We start from the raw sequence: 20,304 nt of genomic DNA on the forward strand, positions 1-20,304 counted from the left end.
AATTAACAACATATCGACATACAGTGCCTTCCATAGATTTTTCATTGTTAGCCCTTCCTCCCAGATTTATGCAGGCATGCTCTTGCCAAGGTTTTATTGCATTTGTAATTCCTTTATATGAACTGTTCATTAAATCCATGTTCAAAAAGACTCGGTGTATACTCGGGAACCGGTTGGGAAAAGGAAATTAAAATATATAACGATTATACCTGGAGCTGCTAAAATATATACAAACTCATTCCATTCTGAACACGGCTCCTCTTTTGGCATGAGGAGGAGGCTCCGGAATTGGGAACAGAAATGAATAGGGAAAAACAAAAGCCCCAATAAAAGCTGGGGGGAATGTGTGTGTGTGTGTGTGTGTGTGTGTGTGTGTGTGTGTGTGTCTGTGTGCGTGTGCGTATATATATATTCAGCTGGACTCGTTACTACCACATGGATGTTGCCAGGGTGATGTCATTTTAAAAAAAAAGGGGGGGGGGGGGTAAAAAAAGAAAAAGAAAAAGAAAAAGAAAAAGGAACCACGACCGGCTGCCAATCAAGCTCTGTGGCTTCTGCGGGAACATGAAACCAAAACCTCGGTGCTTTTACTCACTTCCTTTAATCTCTCCCCCTGCCCTTTATTTCCTGCTCGTCTTCATGGCCCGTCTCAGGCTCGGTTTGGGTGCATGAATAAGGGAAAGCCCTGGTTTTAATCAGCACTTCAACCCCCCTCCCTCCCTCCCTCCCTCCCTCCCTCCCTCCCTCCCTCCCCCCTCCCCCTCCCCCTCCTCCTCCTCCTCTCTCTCTCTCTCTGTATGTCTGACTGGCCTTGAGGGGAAAAACATCATTGATCACACATTAGTCACAGTACACCTGCCCACATATATCTCCGGGCAGGCACGTGTGTGTGTGTGTGTGCGTGTGTGCGTGTGCGTGCGTGCGTGTGTATGTGTCTGTTCTGCTGCTTGGCATGGGAGGGGGGGGGGGTGGTCTCTCTCTCGCGGGTTCTTTCATGGTTCTGCTTTGAGCCCGCCGTGTAGCATCGTCGGCTGCATGAAGAAAATAAAAATAAAAAATCCCAAGTCCAGGCCGTGGGGGAGGAGCACTTATAACCGCCATGCGGTTCCTCTGTCCCCTCTGTCGCGGGGTACCCCTGGCAGAAGGAAGTCTCCTCTACCTCACTTCCTATACCTCCCCCACGCACCCCCCGGCTGGGGGTATTCCCCTATAACAACACAGGCCTGATAAACAAGAAAGCAAAAACTGAGCCAAACACTAACCCTCTACCTACCCCCCTCACTCCCTCCCTTCCCCCCTCACTGGCTGAACATCGCTGTTAGCCTCGCATAGCCTATTCCACAGTCTCTGAACGCTATATAGTCTGGAACTATACACCTCCGAGAGAGAGGAAGGAAGCTGCCATTACCGTTTGTGATATTATAGAATATCTTTACATTTTATTTATTATCTGGCTAAGCAACAAGCTATATATATATATATGCACTATCCACTTCCGCTTTATCATGATAGAGCTTCCATTGCTCTCCAGACTGTAAAGCATTTTGAAAATTGCGAGAGGCAACAGACGTGGCTTGGCGAGACAACACCGCCGTTCGTTAACCCCGTGTGAGCGGGAGAGGTCGGTCGTTTGTTTGTTTTCTCACCGTTGACGAGCTTCTCGCAGCCCCACTTCCGATTGAGCTCGGCCCGCTGAGCCGCCGCCCTGTCGTCCATGACGAGGTCGCTGGCACGGACCTTATTGCGGTCCCGCTGGCCGCTGGGCGGGGCTTGTTGGCCGGAGGAGGGGGGGAGGAGGCCGCCGCGTGGCTGAGACGGCCACGACGGCCTCTCCAGCTTGACCTCGGGCCGGTCGGGGAGGGGACGGCGCCGGGGACGGCCGGCTTGCTGAGGCGCAGGCCCTTCAGCTCGATGCACACTTTGAGCTTCCTCACCTCCTCGTCCTCCTCCTCCTCCTCCTCCTCGTCCACGCAGGGCACAGAGCACTCGTCTGGGACAGGAAGGAGAAGGAGGCGCCGGCGTTAATCTTTGCACACATTTATAGAAATATATATGCCGACCTTTACACATAATATTACATATATACCATACATGGGCAATTGGCCACATGCGTCCACACCATCCGCAGGTTAATATCACAGTATGATTGATTTCAGCCGTTACAATTCCAAACATGCAACCATGACCCGCTTCTGAAATATCAGTAGCTGAATGACTAGTATTAAAATGTAATTGTCTTTGTCATGTCCAATGTGTGTGCATTTAGTTCATAAAGTTAACGTAACTATAACTAAATGCATTGAAATTAAATTATAATTATTTTTTCCAGGATTCCAATTCAAAAATATCAAAAGAAATATTTCAGGATTTCAATTGAAATCAAAACTGCACCGACAGTAATGTGAATACTGCCCTCTGGGATGAGTGTGGAACTACGTATGGTGGCCCTCTCCAACATCAAAGTTGCCCCCCCCCCCTCCCCGGATATATATATATATATATATACTGTATATTGTACAGCTGCCTATGCTCACGGACAGCCCCGGCAACATATTATAAACTACACACATGGAACGCAACGCCCAGAACAAAGGGCATTAGCCGTTACAGACCACAAAACCTCCTCTGAGCCTCACAGCTCACACACACACGCGCCAGGCAGGCAGGCAGGCAGGCAGGCAGGCAGGCAACCGAATTTGAAACAGAAGGAAAGCACAAGGTGACGGAGAGGAAAGATATTAAAGAACTGCATGCAGAGAGAGAGAGAGAGAGAGAGACCGAGAAAGAGAGAGAGCAAACTAAAGGGAGCGACTCCCCTCAAAATTCATGCGTGTGTGTGTGTGTGTGTGTGTGTGTGTGTGTGTGTGGGGTGGATATTCCACTCGTCTGCCAGCGCTGCTGGAAGAGCGAGAGAGCGATACCTCATGCCAAAAAAAAAAAGAAAAAAAGGAGGAAAGCAACCCAAACAGACGAGGGAAGAAAGAGAAGAGATGAAAAGAGAAGAAGAAAAGAGCAGCTTTGAAGAGGGCGGGTGAGCACAGCGGAGGAACGACAGCGCTGAATAGAAGGGAGAATGGCTGCCCTCCTCCTCCACCCCCCCTCCTCCTCGTCCACCCCCCCAAACTCTCTCTCTCTCTCTCTCTCTCTCCCCCTCGCGCTCCGCTCAAAGACAGGATTAACCCATTCTGACCTGAGATCAGATTCATACGAGGTTTCCACTGGACACACACTGGTCTGATTAACCCATTCTGACCTGAGATCAGATTTAAAAAAATGTCAGTCGTTCTTCGATTTTTCAAAAAATAGCAGACCTACAAGCTCGTAGCGCGCCACTCGGTGGCGCGCTACGAGCTTGTAGATCTGCTATTTTTAAATAGCTAAAGCATAACATGATGCTGACACCAGAATGGGTTCCCGGTCAGAATGGGTTAAAAGACTTCTCCGCTCTGAGCTGGCTGCCACCGCCACACAGAGACACACACAGAAAGAGAAAGACGGGGACAAAGCGTTTTGTGGCGGGCGGCGTGTTTTTTAACTCATTTAGACCCGAGGCCGCCGCGTCACCGTATAGCTTTTAACCACGTTAAATGTTATTTTTTTACTTTAGCCGTTGAAAAAAGCCGTTGGAAAAAAAGAGCTTGCAGATCTACAAGCTCATAGTGTGGCACCGAGTGCCGCGCTACACACGCTATGAGCTTGTAGATCAGCTATTTGTTTTTGAAAAGTCGTGAAAATGTGTCGCAAATCTTTGAATATATATTCTTTCAGAGCGAACGTTTTTAACTCAAATCTTTACTTCTGGCGGGGGTCGATATTTTCCGATGGGGGTCGGCGGCCAAATACAGATAATTCTGGGGGTCCTTGACATGAAATAGTTTGAGCACCTACTGACATAGAAAAACAGTTAGAAGACATTTGTAGAATCCGTTCCCAGGTCTCAATGGGTTAAGGTGGGATTGATTGGGGAGAGAAGTGATGAGGGGCAGTTCACTACAACCTGGCATATGAATATGAAGATACGAAGGCGTGGAGAGAGAGAGAGGGCAGAAATTGAGGGCGAGTCAGTCAGTCAGACGACAACGTTTCTCACCGGCAGCAGCACAGAGCTTGGCTCTTTTCTCTGGGTGGGACGCCTTCATCTCCCGCTCCCATCCGTCCTCCTCCTCCTCCTCCTCCTCCTCCTCAGACTTGTGGCAGAGAGGGCGTTTCCTGGAGGGCCCGGTGATGTCCTGGAGGTGCCCGTTGGCCGGTGCCAATGTGGGGGGCGAACAATAGCCTCCTTCAGAGTCTCTCGCTGCCTTCCTGGCTCCCTCGTACAGCGGCCCTCCTTGGCCACCGCTCCTGGCCCCTTCTCGGGGCCCCTGGCCGGGGACGGGGGCTCCCGCGGGCCCCCGCACCTCTGGAGGACTGGAACCCTGTTGTTGCCGTAGGCTGGCCGGACACCTGAGTGCACAGGGGGGGGGGGGGGGGTTGGAAATAAGGGGCAACGGGGAAAGGAATATCCGGGGGGAGGGAGGGAGAACCGGGAAAGGCAAAACAAGACGGCAGGAGATGAAAGGAAAAAGGGGGACAGACGAGGGAGGGAAAACATGAAGGGATAGACCCAGACGGACGGACCGACCACCAGGCACGATGGGAGGAAAAGCAGAGAAACAAGGGGTGGGGTTGGTGGGGCACAGGGGGATGAGGGTGGGGGGGGGGGGGGGGGGGGCAGGAGGGAGAATGCCAGTTAAACACCAGCCAGCTTTTATTCTCCTTTAAAGACAGGCAGTAAAACTTTGATGGGGTAAAGACTTTTTAATCTGATGCGAGGCGAGCCAGCGGTTCTCTCGACTGGTTCGAGGCGGCCGCTCGCCTCGCGCTTCCATTCAGGACAGAGGAGAGAAAACATCCTGCGCTCTCTCTCTCTCTCTCTGCGTGTGCGCACGTCACCACCCTCCCCACCCCCCCCCCCCACCTCTGTCATCCCCCACGGCATGACCGCGCCGCCACGCCCTTCCCACACAGAGCGTGACTCTAGCCCCTTAACCCTCCCCCCCACCCACCCACCCACCACCCCCCCCCCCCCCTGCGCTCTCTCTCTCTCTTCTCTCCCTCTCTCTCTCTCTCTCTCTTTCCCTCCCTCTCGCTCTCTCTTTCCCTCTCCGTGCCATAATTAGGCTCACACGTCAGCCCCGGCCTCGCTCCAACACACAGCTGGGCTCCCAGCCAACGTAAGTAACCCCCCCCCCCCCCTCCCCCTCCTCTCTTTCCGTTGCGCTCTCCCATCCGCTTTCACCCGCTAACTCTCCCCCGCATTCACTCTAACTCGCTGTTGCTGCCCCTCCTCCTCCTGCTGCTGCTGCTGCCCCCCCCTCCCCCCACCCCCCTTCTCTCGCTCGTGCAATCTCTCCCTCCCTCCCTCCCTCGATCGTCGCTCCGCGCAGATAAGCACAAAAGGCTTCTTGAAAATAAAACTCCCTCGTGCTCTCTCTCTCTCTCTCCCTCTCTGGCGCTTCTTGCTTGTGTAAGCGTGTACGTGTGTGTGTGCACACACACACACACACACACACACACACACACAACACACGCATGGTCGTGCGTGTGCGCTGAACAGGGAGGGAGAGAGAGAGAGAGAGAGGGGAGCAGATATCGTCTTTTCAGAGTGACCTAGTCTTGCCTCAGCGTTTGGCGCATGTGCGTGCGAGTGTGCATGCGCGACCGTGTGCTTTTCGCACGCGCGCGCGTTATGTGAAAAGAGCCGATTTTCCGTGCGTGTCCCTTTCAGAGCGTTCCGCTCTCGGAAATAGCGTGTGTAGGTGTGTGTGTGTGTGTGTGTGTGTGTGTGTGTGTGTGACTGTGTGTGTGTGTGTGGTGCTGGGTTACTCACCCTCCCTCTCTCCCTGCCTGGTGGTGTGTTGGCAGTGTTCCAGCTCTCGCTCTCTGCGCTGGCCGGCAGCCAAGTCCCGTCCTGCTGCCACAGCCAAGGCAGACACGCACACGCCGCCGCCGCCGCCGCCGCCTCCTCCCTCCTTCTCCTTTAGCTCCAGCTCCGAGAACCGCATCATTGCCCGCTATGCGCACGCACACACACACACACACACACACACACACACACACGCATGCAGACAAGACAACGCGCGCGCACGGACACACATTTACGTATGCAGACACACACACAGGACACAAAAGACAGACACACACACACACACGCGCGCACACATACAGAGAGAAACCCATGAAAACCACTCACTGTCTGCCCTCACACCACACATACACCTCTCTCTAAGCCTCAATCTGGTCTCAACAGTCTCTAAGCCTCAATCTGGTCTCAACAGCTAACCGAAGCAAACATTGCATCAGAAAATCACGTTGTCTGACAAAAAAAAAAAAAAAAAAAACTACCAAAAAACAAACAAAATAATATGTCAACGAGTAAAATGTAATAAATAAAAAAAAAATCAATAAAACACACAAGGACAGAGAGACAGATAAATCAACAAGCATGGCATCCAGACATGGGTTAAGACTAAAGGCAGCCACTGTGAGTCCATGCGCTCTGGGGCCCTATAAGTCCTGGCATCTCCCTTCCTGAAACATGAACACAGCTAGGAAACACATATGACTAAAGCCCTGAGGCACAGAGAGAGAGAGAGACAGAGAGAGAGGGGGGGAGAGAGACAGAAAGAACAACAGAGATAGAGAGGGGAAAGATAGGCAGAGAGAGAAAATAACTGTGAAAAATAAGAGATTGAGAGTGCAGAGAAATAAAGGAGGAGAGAAAGCCTGTCTGAGGGGTAGATGTGATAAGAAATGTAAAGAACTGACCTCCCAGTTAGCAGCAGGTTGACTTATATTACTCTCCTCTTGTGATATGACTTCCATCTAAGCAATTAGAATGGGGGGGCTCAATATTCTGTCCATCATTTCATTTTTTTTTTAATTACTTTTTTTTTTTTTTTTTGCATGTCTTTCTCTTTTTTTTTTTTTATACATTCAACAACAGGCAGCCACAATCCCACAAAGCAACACAGTCAAATAAAATGAGTCAACAGGTTTTCAATCATGAGAATAACAGCATCAAAACTATCAAATTATTCACATTCTGAACTGGAGTCATGCAAAAAGATTTCATAATAATTTAGCTTTTTTTCCGTCAGGGAAGGAATGATTATCAGTTTTCATTTTGCAGTGGCCACTCTTTCAACCAGATCTCCAGATTTAACATCACGTATAGAAGATATCCAGAAAATAAATTATTTGATAGCTTTGTGTGTGTTGCGGCTCTGCATCGGCGAGCGTGACACAGACAAACCACCAGGTTTTTTCAGGGGGGGGTGCGTTATTCGCAACGACATGTGCATATAACGCAGGAGAGACATGTGCAACCCATTAACATATCTGCCTCAGTCGCTAAACATCCAATATGCCGCATTTTCGTGTTCCTGTGCTTAACGCTAAGCAGAAGGGGCCAAAGACACCAGTCTAACATAAATAGCTTAACTGTGCGTATATGAGTGGGAAGGGGCTGAAAGGTCGATGGCACACCGCAGGCGGCATTGCTGGTAATTGTGTGTCTGTGTGCGTGTGCATTCATGAGTGTCGTGCGATGTGAGTGACGAGCCGGGGCCTTTTAGCCAAGGGGGAGAGAGAGTTATGACCTTGGACAGCAACCAGGCCCAGTAGGACGGGGGGGGGGGGGGCTCTAGGGGAGGGGAGGGGATAGCACGGGAGGGGAGGGGGGGGGGGGGATGGGGGCATGGAGTAGAGTGCTAAGAGGGGCCCCCGAAGAGGGGCTGCCTGGTGGATTTGAAGCACACTGTGGGCCCCCTTTCAGCTCACCTTTTGGGTTAAGCGTAGCCAGAGGCACTGTGTTGAACCATGAGGCAGCCACACAGTCACGCTCTCAAAAACTATATAGTAGTGTGGCGCTCCATAGCACACAGTCAGCAGTATAACTGCATGCTGTTTAGCGCCAACCGATTGCACATGGACGCACACGCATGGGTGTTGCACCTCTGAACGAGGGAACGACCTTTAACACGGACTGTTCCCTAATCAACATACAGGGGGGGGTGGCAGTCTAGGTTAACCTTTGAACTGCCCTTCGACTGGCTTATTGCCTTGGCAAGTTGGCCTGGCTTCAAAAACTACCCCTTGCACAAGTTCACTGAGGAAATGTTCCGTAGCAGTGGTGTGGTTGGCCCTATATCACTCTGAAATGTACCGTAGCAGTGGTGTGGTTGGCCCTATATCACTCTGAAATCTACTGCTCGCGTCCGAATATTGTGCCATGGATGCCAAGCAGGGACACTTAACCCCAGCAAAAGAGGAGGATTTACAAGATCGATTGAGTCTTGGATTGTGTACGAGGGAAACTAAAAATGTGTGTTCCAAATGTGTATATACCGCCATGGTGCCTCTCTGCTCAGTGACCACAAAAAAAACACACACCTCTCCCATTCCTCCCCACCCTATAATCCCGCTTTTCCACAGTGCTGCGGGGCTCACCTGCAGCGCTCTCTGCTCGCGGCTCAGTTTGCTGGAGTCGGCGTACAGCTCCGTGGTGACGCATTTGAAGCGGTCGCCCACGTAGCCCGAGGAGTTGGCGATCCTCTTGGCCAGGCTGGACCTCCGGGAGCCTTTGGAGGAGCCGAGACACCCGTCCTCCCCGTCGTCCTCGTCCACCTCTCCGTGAGACTCCTCCGGGTCCACGATGCTGTCCTCCCGCTCGGCGTCCCTCTCACCGAGCACCCTGTCCCGTCCGTCCACGTCCCTCCCGTGTGTGTCCGTGCGGTACAAGGCAGGGAGAGGCGGCGGGGCGCGTCTCCCCCTGCCGTCCCCTCGGTCCTTCCCGTAGAAGCCGGAGGTGCGGGCGCAGCGCAGGGTGCTCGGGTCCTGGTCCTCGGCGTCGGAGCTGAGGCTGTGCTCCTCGGCGCTGTCCTCGGCTCGGAGAGCCGGGGAGGCGGGAGGAGGACTGGACGTCGCGCTGGGATAGCCGCCCGTGTCCTGGGAAACCCTCGGCCTCCCGAACGGAGCCTCCGACTGCCGCTCGCCGTGGTTGTGCTTCAGGGAGGGGCTGTGGTGGTGCTCATGGTGGACGGTGTGAGAAGAAGGGTGCTGGTGGTGTTGGTGTTTTGGCTCGGCTTCGGTCTTTGTCTGACTCTGGTTGCCATGACAACATTCATTTTGGTTGACCTTGGCGGCGGGGCCTGGATGAGGCTGCTTGTTGACAGCCGGCGTGGACTCCACGTCCGTGTCCGAGTGAACGAGGTCGATGCAGACAATCTTGTCCCTGGAGGACAACGACGAAGAGAGGGTCTTGGCGTGCCCGCCACCGTGCTGCTCCCCCGCGTCCCTCTCGGGCTTCACTTGGCTCCCCTCCCCCGCCACCAGCATGCCGCCACCGCGGTCTCGGTGACCTCCACATTCTTCGGCGGGGCCCCGGGGCTTCTCCTGCAGCCCCCGGGGTTTAAGGCTCGCGTCGGCCCTCTCCTCGCGCGGCTTGGTGTCTGCTTGGTGAGGCTGCATCAGAGGATGGGCCATCTCCTGGGAGTTGTAGGTGAGGTACTCGCCTCCGGGGCCGGCTGGGAGGCTGTGGTAGGGCGCCATGGGGTGTTTGGCCGCCAGGTGGGACGGGTAGAGGCTGTCCAGCAGGACCGGATGAGGGTAGACCGGGCCTTTCCCCGCGAGGGGATGGGAATGAAGTGCCATGCCGTCAGGGATGGAGTAGTGGAGGTACCGGTTGGCGTAGGCCAGGCTGTGGTTCAGGTACGCGTCGCTCTGAGGCAGATACAGGTGGCCCGCAGGATGGCCGTTCTCCAGACAGGGCCGCTTGTACGACGGCACGTCCGGGATCGTCTCGCCTCTCTTGGAGGCCTGGGAGGACTTCTCTCTCTCCGACTCCCTGTGGTGGCCCGGCACCACGCCGGGATGCTCCGATTGGCCGCTGGGGCTGTGTTTGGCCCAGTCGCCGCCGTTGGGCTTGGGGGAAACGGGCCTGGACGTGACCAGAGAGGAGGCGGAGGAGGGCACGGTGTGGTTGGGCTCCCCTATCCTGGGGCAGGAGGAACTGCGCTGCTGGGGAGGGACCCTCTCCAGGCCCTTGTGTTTGATGACGGAGGGAGAGGAGCCTTTGGCTTGGGGAGGGCCCTGGTCTGCGCTAGACCTCGGGGACAGGGGCCGACCGGGGGTGTGCTGTGTGAGAGAGGGAGGGGGGTTGGGCACCACCCAGGAGGAGTGTAAAGTGCTGATCATCTCTGGCCTCTCAGAGGCCTTGGAGGAAGTGCTGCTGACCACAGAGTGAGGGTGCAAGGGGGGAGACATGGACAGCGTCTCCTTTAAGAGCTCTCGGCTGGGGGCCATTCCGTAGCGCGCCCCCGGAGCCAGCGTGTCCATCTTGACGGGGAACCCGTTGGGAGGCAGGCCGAACTCCAGCATCCTTCCCGACAGGTCCAGGGGCTTCTCGGCTTGCTCTTTGGTAGCGGGGGGCTGATGAGCGGGCCGGTCAAAACTCGTCTTGGAGGGGGACCTGCTCGGCCTTCTCTCTCCCCCTCCCCTGTGATCGGCCGGCCCGTCCCGGGGCCTGGGTTTGTGAGGACTGGGCCGGGCGGGAGAGGGCTGCTCCCCCGCGGCCATGCTGCTCACAGAGAACAGATGAGGCATGGCCTGGGAGGAGGAGGAGGAAGAGGAGGAGGAGGACGCCGCCGACGAGGTGGGTATCCTGGGGACCGGCCTCTGTAAGTCCATGGAGCTGTCGATGAGGGCGGGGGGAGGCGGAGCTTGCGGGTGGCGAGAAGAGGCGTGAGGAGAAGAATCCACGGGGAGGCTGCTGTTGTTCCCGCCGGCGTTACCACCAGCACTACAGTTACTGTTGTTGTTGACGTTGCCGTTGTTGTTGATGCCGCCGGGGCCTTTCCCTGACGGGGGGCGGCTCGGCTTGATCCTGCTGGGCGACCGCTCCCTCTCCCTCTCCCTCTCCCTCTCCCTCTCCCTCTCCCTCTCCGCCTGGTGGTGCTGTTGCTGCTGCTGCTGCTGCTGCGCGTGAGAAGGCTGGTGGAGCTGCTGGCCGAACGGAGGCCCCACGTTCAGCCCCTTGTCCTGGCAGTGCACCATGGTGGGCGCCACCGTCACGGCGGGGATCCTCATGGGCGGCGCCACCATGGGCGAGGAGATGGGCGAGGGGGGGTAAGGCGTCATGTAGAAGAGGCGCTCTGCGGCGGAGGTGGCGGCGGCGGGGCCCTGGGCCGAGCACAGGGACTGATAGGCCAGGTGCTGCGGCAGGTAGGGGTTGGGCTGGCTGAGGAGCGAGGCCTTGTACATGCTCAGGGCCGCGTACTTGGACGAGTCCATGAAGGGATACATGCTGGCCTCGGGGTAGGGGCTCAGCCAGGGCAGGCGGAGGTAGCCGCCGCCGGCGCCCGCCAGGCCGCCCATCTCCGACGGCTTCTCCCCGGGCCCCATCCCCCTGCGGTCCAAGCCGCAGGGCTGCGGGGGCCCCCCCGGGGGCCCGCCCTTGTAGAGTCCCTGCAGGTAGCCGTTGGTGGCCTTGTTGCGACTGTCGTGGGGGGACTCGGGCTTGTAGATCAGCTCCTGCATGCCTTCCCGGCCGTAGGCGAGAGGGTGGCCCGTTCCCTCGCGGCCCTTCTCGGCCGCCAGCGCGCGGATGCCCGGGTAGACCACGCCGCCGTGGAGGCGGAGGCCCTCGCGCATCAGGGCGCCTCGGTCCAAGCCCATGGCCGCCAGAGGCGTTAACCTCGCATCCACCTGAAGAACACAAAAACGGCGAATAAAAACGAATACACGGCAGCACACAAATATATATATATATATACACGGAGAAATGCCATTTGAATGTGTGCGTGCAATGCAGATAATCTTAAAGCCATTAACCAAAGCACCCATTGCAAAAAAAACAACAACAACAATTTAGCAGGTGACAGATGTCCGGTAATGCCAGGTGGACACGCTGGCATGCAAATAAAAGAAACGGACCATGTGTGTGTAGTGCCAGATAATGGCAAGGTGTGTGTCAGCCGAGTGTTGCACGGGGCAGCTAACAGAGCCAGGGCGGACTTGCCATGTTTTGTGTGATGTGGTTTCCTTGTCTTAGTTCCAGGTTGGTCTGTGCCTCAGCATCACGAACAGATGTTGCCCTGCGGAGACGAGCAAACAGTTAGCACTCAGTGTCTGGGGTCTACCACATGTGCACATACACGCCACAACAGCTCTGTTGTGATGCCACGGTGGACGAGTATTTTTTTTATTTTTTATAACTTTTTTTTAAAGTTGTTTTTAAGTCTCATAGTGGTGAACTTAAAAAAACCCGATATACAGTATGTTAACTTTTTAGTTGTTTAATCCATTTTGGGTGTTAGCATTATGTTATGCTTTAGCTATTGAAAAATAGCAGATCTACAAGCTACGAGCTTGTAGGTCTGCTATTTTTTTTTAAATCGAAGAACGACTGACACAGAAACATAGCTTTTTCAGAAAACTGTCAGGACGAAGAAGACATTTTTTAGAATCCGATCTCAGGTCAAAAAATGGTATAAAGTGAATAAATAACATATCGACACGCGTAATGTTTCCATTGTACAGCAATTGCGTGTGATGCTACAGCCAATGTGACGCTTTCACCAAGAGCAGCTGTCCGCATTTACAGATGACAGAGCCACCGCAGCCTTTCAGCGCAGCGAGAGAGAAGCGAGAGAGAGGGGGGAGGGGGTGGTATGGTGGAGCAGAGCACAGCACGAAGGGGAGACAATTGCTCTGCCAGCTATATCTATCATTGTACTTCCTCCTGTGTCTTGCAGACACTGCTGCGTGCGCGCACAAAACGCACTCATGACCCCAACGGAATATAGTCGCAAGAAATGAAAGCAGTGTGTGGCCCCCTTGCGCTGGCCCCCTCCCTCCTCCTCCTCCTCCTCCCACCCGTCAACACCCCTCACACGCCCCCCACCCCCTCCTCCTCCTCCTCCTCCTCCTCCTCCCACCCCGGCCCCCCCCCCTCCTCTTCTCCCTCCACCACCCCTCTAGTGGCCCCTCTCCCGCCCACCCAGTGGGCTAGACGAGCATTGTGGGGCCGCCATCTATTCAGTCACGTTCTCCACACACTGGTTTCTCTGTGCCCTCCTTGACCTGCGCTCTCTCTCTCCCTTCCCTCAGCCTACGGAGCGAGCCAAGATTATACATCAGAGACCGCTACGGTGGGAGACCATTTACCGCCCGCCAACACGGGGCCACAGATCAACAAACACTCACACCAACACACACACACACACACACACACACACACACACACACACACACACACAGGGAAAAACAGACAGGCACTGAGGCAGACACTTTGAATTGAATATTCAAGGGACAAAATAGTAAACACACCAAAATGGAAAATTAACAAAAACGGTGATTCAGCAAAGCAGGCCAAATACTGCCCTGATAACAATACAAAGGCCACAATGAAACACAGTGACCACCATGAATATTTTGCATATTATTATTTGTGTCGAGTCAAAAAAATATAACTATTGTGTAACCCGGACTGCAATGTAAAAAAATACTAATATCTAAGGCTGACTTTTAGAAAGCACACAAGATTTAATGATAAGCACTGCAGCCAATAGACCAGCGAGTATTTGACAATACACTGTCATTTTGTTTTACTGATTCAGAGCATTAAACACATTATGAAATGAGAAATGTTCAAAATACTCCCACTCCTTCCCCCGCCCCCTCCCCATCAGAAAGATTAGAGAATCTACCCATCATGCATTCAATTCAATTGGGCTTGATTGGCATGAGAAAAACATACGTTTACATTTGCCAAACAAGCAAACAGGAAATAAAGAATTACCTAAGAAACTATCAAGACTAGTAAATGTATGTACATAAATAAAATAAATAAAGAGGTGTAAATAGAGCAGTGTCACACAAAGAAAAACTAGCTTCCCAGAAACAAAAAATACTAATTGTGCTGCTGTTTGGAGCAGTTATATACATGCAAGCATAACTAGTTGGTATGAAGCATGTGAAGCAAATGGCAACAATATTCAAGTGTATCTCAAAAGTACAATGCAAAAAGCTGTGACACTCATGTGTGTACCAAACAAACATGTAGGGTGGCATTTCTGGGTAGAATGTCTATGAATATTTACACAACATAAAATACAGCGCCGTCCATGCACAACATTAGCTACCTAGTATGCCTAGTTTGTCAACCTGTGGACATTTTGAACAAAGGCAGGGTAGGCTAAGTGATATTGTTTCGACGAAACAATGTTTTTGTCGTGGTTGTTAAAAGCACCACATTCTGATAGTAATCATTGCTAACGAGGGTCTCCCCATCCCTTTAATTATCAGGAAGTAAAAAAAATGTATAGTGTTCCAGTTCCAATTGTGTCCAAATTATTTGTGTCATCACTTTTGTTTAATCTGTATCCTGGCTGAGTTCTCTATCCTGATTGGATAAAAGGGTATCCCCAACCTGACTGAAAATGCATTTTCCGTTTAACACTCTATAGCAAGTACTACAAGGCACAAGCAGGCTATATAGAGCATTTAACTTACCCTATACCTTTAAGTAAAAAGCTACCGAATTTTATGTTTCCAATCCATGAAGCAATTGCCGATTACAAGTTTACGCTTATTTTTGTATAGGGTCGGTTATATAGGCCTATATGCCCAGTTGCCTACAGAGAAATTAGATCTATACAGAACTTGGAAACTTGGGTTAATGTAATAAAACCCTTTTGGTGTTAGCATTATGTTATGCTTTAGCTATTGAAAAATAGCTAGACCTACAAGCTCATAGCGAGCTTGTAGGTCTAGCTATTTTTTTTAAATAGAAGAACGACTGACACAGAAACATAGCTTTTTCAGAAAACCGTCAGGATGTAGAAGACATTTTTAGAATCTGATCTCAGGTCAAAACGGGTTAAAAATAAATCATGAACGTAGCTGCGTGGGTCAAGTGACGTTCAATAAAAATGTGCTCAGAGATCCAGGCTCCAGATATGCCTCCCCCATTAGATTATCCTTGGATGTCAGAGCGAGCGGACTACCCATGAAGTGCAGCTGGGGCAAAAACAACATACGGCCGCTCGAAGAGCCGATGCGAGGATTAGGCGGGCGAGTGGGGAGAGAGAGAACCGGATCCCTAATATAGTAAAAGCGAAGCCTGGCCATGCTCAACAGTGCTGAGAGCACATGCAAGCAGGAGAAACTCTCCTCGATCATCGCAGAGCAACGCGTCTGTGTGAGCCTCGCTGCCGCCGCTGGCACGCCGCTTTTATTACCGTGACCTGAAGCCCATTAATCAGCCTCTCGGGCGCTCGACAGAGCTCCTCCCTCCCTCCCTGCCCCCCCGGCCTTGTCACCCACCCCCCCCCCCCTCTCTCTCTCTCTCATCCCAAGGCCCAGCCTGCCTCAACAACATCCGCATCCAACGGAACTGACTGCATGCGCGTGTGTGTGTGTGTGTGTGTGTGTGTGTGTGTGTGTGTGTGTGTGCGTGTGTGTGGACGTTAGGACAAACGGATATTGTCGTTGAGAAATGTGCCATACCGTCATGCGCGCAGTGCTTAAGTTGCAGTGCAAAATTACAGCAACCATTAAGAAAAACGTGTGCGCGGAAAAATGCAGAAGTCGGCTAGAATTGTGTGGTCCAATGTCGATGTCCGCTACTCCGCTTACACGCTTATAAAACAAAGCTACCGCCCATTTATACCGCCCATTGTCCGTAGGCTACCATGTGTCTAATGGAGTTATTATAGCCTATAGGCCCCTACGCCCCCGAGTTGAAGACATCTGGGGAAGATAAATTAAATTCACTTTGACACTATCACAGCCACACAATGTACTGTAAGCGTCCCTATAAACGGTTATCTGCAAGTCGCAGTCCACACTTCCCTCGTGGCCCAAACCAAAAGCCTTTTCGCTTGTAAGACCGTGGCACCTGTGCACTCGGGAGACATGCAAGCTCCATGAAATGAATAGTCTTCTTGTCCGGCAACGTCGACGACAGGTTGAAAACCATGTTTATCCGCTGAGGTTTTATAATAGATGGCGCGTTGCCTGAGTCATCTGGCGTCAAGCTATAGGCTTGTCAGGTTTTGCGCAGTTCAACTCAGCACCTTAAGCTCGCACTGGGCCCAACCTCTAATTGAGAGCTTGTTAGAATTGCGCCGACAACCATTTGCAGACAATAGGCACGCACCTCGCTGTACACAAACATAATCCTCTGTACTTCATTGGGCACTGGGTGACTGCGCATCAGTGCATCACCAACCCAGCCGCTTATTGTTAAATGCCATGTGTGCGTCAGAGAGAGAGAGAGAGAGAGAGAGAGAGAGAGAGAGAGAGATCTACGGCAGGAAAAGAGGAGAAGGCTGAGTGCGTTGACGCCCATTCCCGCTGCTAAGAATAGTTTGCGCAACAAACAACTCCCGACGGCCATCCAATCCATCACAGTGGCCGGCAAACTAAGCGAGAGCAGGCAGGGGGGAGGGGTGGAGGGGGGACTGGGCTGCGTTATAAAACAGACCGCTGGAGCGGAGCTCGATTCGCACCATTAAACTGAAAACCACCGGGTGTTTTTTACCGAGCTGCGTTAGGCCTGGTGTCCGGTGGCCAATTGTAGGCTATGTTTGGGAGGAGGGAGGGGGCGAAGACGGTTAGTTAAAAGAGTTCAAGAGAGAGAGGGAGAGAGAGAGAGAGACAGAGAGAGACTGTGCAGAAAGAAAAGAAGAAAAAAAAACAAGACAGCGAGCGAGCGTTGTCTCCATGCGAACCAAGTCGCTTCCTGTGATTATTGCGACTTGAACTTTGGGTGACCCGTCATACGTGGCGGAACAAGCACCGGCGCCGCTGATCATTTCCTCCCCGAGCAGCGCTGACCCTCTCCCCCTCTCCCCGCCCCCGGCCTCTCTGCCTCCCGTCAGAACCTTTCCTTTGCGTGCAGCATGCAGCGCACCGTTTCCGTGTGTGTGCCATGTGTGTGAGACACACACACACACACACACACACACACACACACACACACACACACAGACAGACATAGATCTACTTTGAGGGGAGGAGGAGGAGGAGGAGGAATAGGAGAAAAAAAGAAGAGAAAAACAGGCACAAACACACCGTGCTGGTGTTATCTGTTGCCTTCGGTGTGTTGTTGTGGCAGTAAACGGGACGTGTGGGGATGTGAGACTAGGACGCCGGGCCAGGCTGTGCCGTGCTATAAGCGAGTAGGAGTGTAGGCGCCCTCTTGCTCTTTGTCCTGGCGTTCTGCCAAGCTCTCGCTCTCTCCCTCTCCCTCTCGCTCTCTCCCCCCCTCTCTCTCTCTCTGAAGCGCAGAGCTCCGATCGACTTAAAAAAAATGCGGTGTGACGCAGGATAATCTCCGCAGCGACGGGGGTGGGGTGGGGATAAACACGGATTAAATGCACACACCACAGCGACGCTGTGTGCGTGTGTGTGTGCGTGCGTGCATGCGCATACGTGTGCGTGCGCATATGTGTGTCGAAAGGAATGCAGCGCATACCGCTGGGGAACAAAACATAAATCAGCGGTAGCAAATCTCAGTAAAGGCACGTCTCTTTTTAGCACCCTCCTCACTAAATTGGCTGCCGAGATCAAAACCCGCACTAACCAACATATTCTCACCCCCAACCCCGAGCACAGGCCTCCCCGCTCCCTCCCTCCCTCCTTTGTGTGCCTCGCACCACCAGAGGAGAGGCACGGACGGACGGAGGTCGGTGGCTGGCTGGGCTGGCTATATGCAGAAGCGAGGGGGAGAAGCTGGAAGGAGCCAACGTTGGATCTTCAGCTGTCACATTATTAGCAGGCCGAGTTGTAAACAAGGCCTCCCGTCCTCCCGAGCCGCTGCACAGCCGCACGCCAGTCGGTGCACGGGACAATCCCCTCGGCAGCATGGCGGGCAACAACGGCCACATTGTCTGAGCCCCGTGCTGTCACTGGAGAACGGGCGACCGCTGCTGAACTGGCCCTATTCATGCCGCGCCAAATGAGGACTAAATGGCCCTTTATGTCTCCAAAGGGGTCGATTGTAACAGGGATGCGCATGCGAGTCGCCTCGCGTTCAATCGGGGGGTCTCTTGACTTTTTTCTTTGAAATGCACAGACGCTTTTGTTTATTGAATATTTCTGATAAAAAAAACGGCAAATAAGCCCAAAGTCGACCACCTCCCGTATAACAGGGGGGGCTTACATGAGGGATCATGGCTCGTGGTTTTTTTTTTGGATTAGCTTCTTCATTCATTAATTTAAACAATTAGCCTGGCAATTTAGCCAGGTTCCAAATTAGGCTATATGCATGCAAAGTCCCAATAACTCATTTCTTGGATACAGGAGGGGTGCGGCGGTGGTAATATACTCCTATTGCCATCATCGCGCGGCGCTGCTGCAGAGTGTCTGTGGGATTTCGTCAGATAAGACGCCCGAGGCTTTAACATCTAAAAAACAAACGAGGACGCTTGATCAAGACGGGGCCTGCAGAGACGAGAAGGAGCGTGAGGTGATGATGTGTCATCGTTATTTTACCACCAAATCCATCTTCCAAGTCTAGGCAAGGTCAGTGTGGCCCGACACAATGCAAATTAATTAAAATATAGGCCTTAATATCAATACAAATATATATTTTGACTACAAAATACTATAAGAGCTTTTGTTTAACCCATTTTGAGCGGGAACCCCTTTCGGTGGTTACATACATTATGTTATAATTTAGCTATTGAAAAATAGCAGATCTACAAGCTCATAGCGCGCCACCGAGTGGCGCGCTATGAACTTGTAGGTCTGCTATTTTTGAAAAATCGTTAAATGTAATTGATTTAGAAAACATATTTTTTCCCCCCCCGACGTCAGGCCTGAATGGGTTAAAAGAAAACAACAACAGATAGCCCATACCTCAAACTATTTTAGTTTATTTCGCCTATTTTTCTATGAAGCTAAACGTCGACGTTTATTTTATCATCATAAAATATGGCATGTGAATTTATTTGCGCATAAAGCCCGTTCTACAGTGACAGGTTTTCTCTCTTCTTTGGCGCTGTGGGTGCCGTTCACTGGCGGGGGCAGTGACACGTCTCTCTGCGGGGAAGTGATCCGTGCGGCGCTCCAAACCTCAGCGGAACAAAAAGCTTTGTGGAGCGGAGGAGGAGGAGGAGGAGGGAAGGAAAAAAAAAAAGGATCTCCCGTTTCAGCGCCAGGTCCCGGGAGGCCTGGACGGAGCACAGCTTCAATCAAACCGTGACGTCTCCTCCGGGAGCCATGCAGCGCTGTAGGAAACCCGATCTCTCTCCGCGGCTCTTTGCCCGTGCATTTCGCTTTTGTTCACATGCACCTCGCATGAGCAGCCATGAGCGCAGAGAGAGCCCAGTGAAGACTGGTGTCTTTACTTTACCCCACACACCACATGATGAAAAGAAAACAAGCGCAAAGACAATAATGCATTTTTCCTCCATGGGATAGACGGGCTATACAATGATCGCCACGCAACACGTCCTCTGACTAATTAACTAATTAACGGGTTGTGCCTTTAACGTCTCGTGTCAAAACAAGACGGATATATGCGAGTGTTTTGCCCCTCGCGATCGAAATGGATTTTATCGACGTATTTACGCGCACGATTGTACCTTGCCAGTTCATTGATTCAATGGGTTACAAAGCGACCAAACATTGGTTAACGCCTTAATTGCCCATGGGGTTTAATTTAATCCATTAAATTCTAGCACCCAGTCGACTCCATTCATGGCAACGGAGCACTGTTACCGACGGACCGGATGTTGTTCCGGATGTGGCCGTAGCAGCTAGATGTAGCCAGACCACTCTAAAGGATGTGGCCGTAGCAGCTAGATGTAGCCAGACCACTCAGACGACAACAAGAATAAATCTATCGCGACTAGCGACTGGACAGCGGAGGGCCGTCTAACACAGGATCTTTTTTTATAATTAGACGGGATGATTTAGATTGCGAGTTATTAACGTTTTAAGATTTTCGCTGTCGTCGGCTAAACAGGGGGGGGGGGGGGGGGGACATTTTCGATGACGTCTCACTGTTGCGCAACATCGAGGATTGCACAACAGGCACTGCCAGGCTGTAGAGCGATGCGATCGGTTTTCATATCAATAAACTTCGTCTTTTGGACAAAACTTTGTCCTGGGCGTCAGGCGTTACTAATAGAAAGGACAAAGAACGTTCTAGGTATTAATTAATAGAGCGCCGAAGACCCTGACGTCACTCGCTCATCCCCTGGTTCTGCCTGGTTCACGGAAGTAATTTCTCTATGGAGAATAACATGGGCT

At 52.4% G+C, this 20,304-nt stretch overlaps 1 protein-coding gene across 1 annotated transcript in view; it reads right to left on the minus strand.

Annotated features, from left to right (window-relative positions):
- Positions 1-12,131, minus strand: part of bcor (BCL6 corepressor) — a 32,439-nt gene extending 20,308 nt beyond the window's left edge. Inside the window, 8 exon segments of the mRNA XM_080786295.1 lie at positions 1,647-1,844; positions 1,847-1,990; positions 4,091-4,375; positions 4,378-4,443; positions 5,870-6,053; positions 6,808-6,864; positions 8,491-11,745; positions 12,059-12,131. Of these exon segments, the coding sequence (XP_080642421.1) occupies positions 1,647-1,844; positions 1,847-1,990; positions 4,091-4,375; positions 4,378-4,443; positions 5,870-6,053; positions 6,808-6,864; positions 8,491-11,745; positions 12,059-12,061 (4,192 nt within the window). The 5' untranslated portion in view covers positions 12,062-12,131.
- Between the last annotated feature and the right edge of the window lie 8,173 nt (positions 12,132-20,304).

The sequence above is a fragment of the Protomyctophum bolini genome, assembly GCF_963924005.1.
Source record: "Protomyctophum bolini genome assembly, chromosome: 16".
NCBI lineage: Eukaryota > Metazoa > Chordata > Actinopteri > Myctophiformes > Myctophidae > Protomyctophum > Protomyctophum bolini.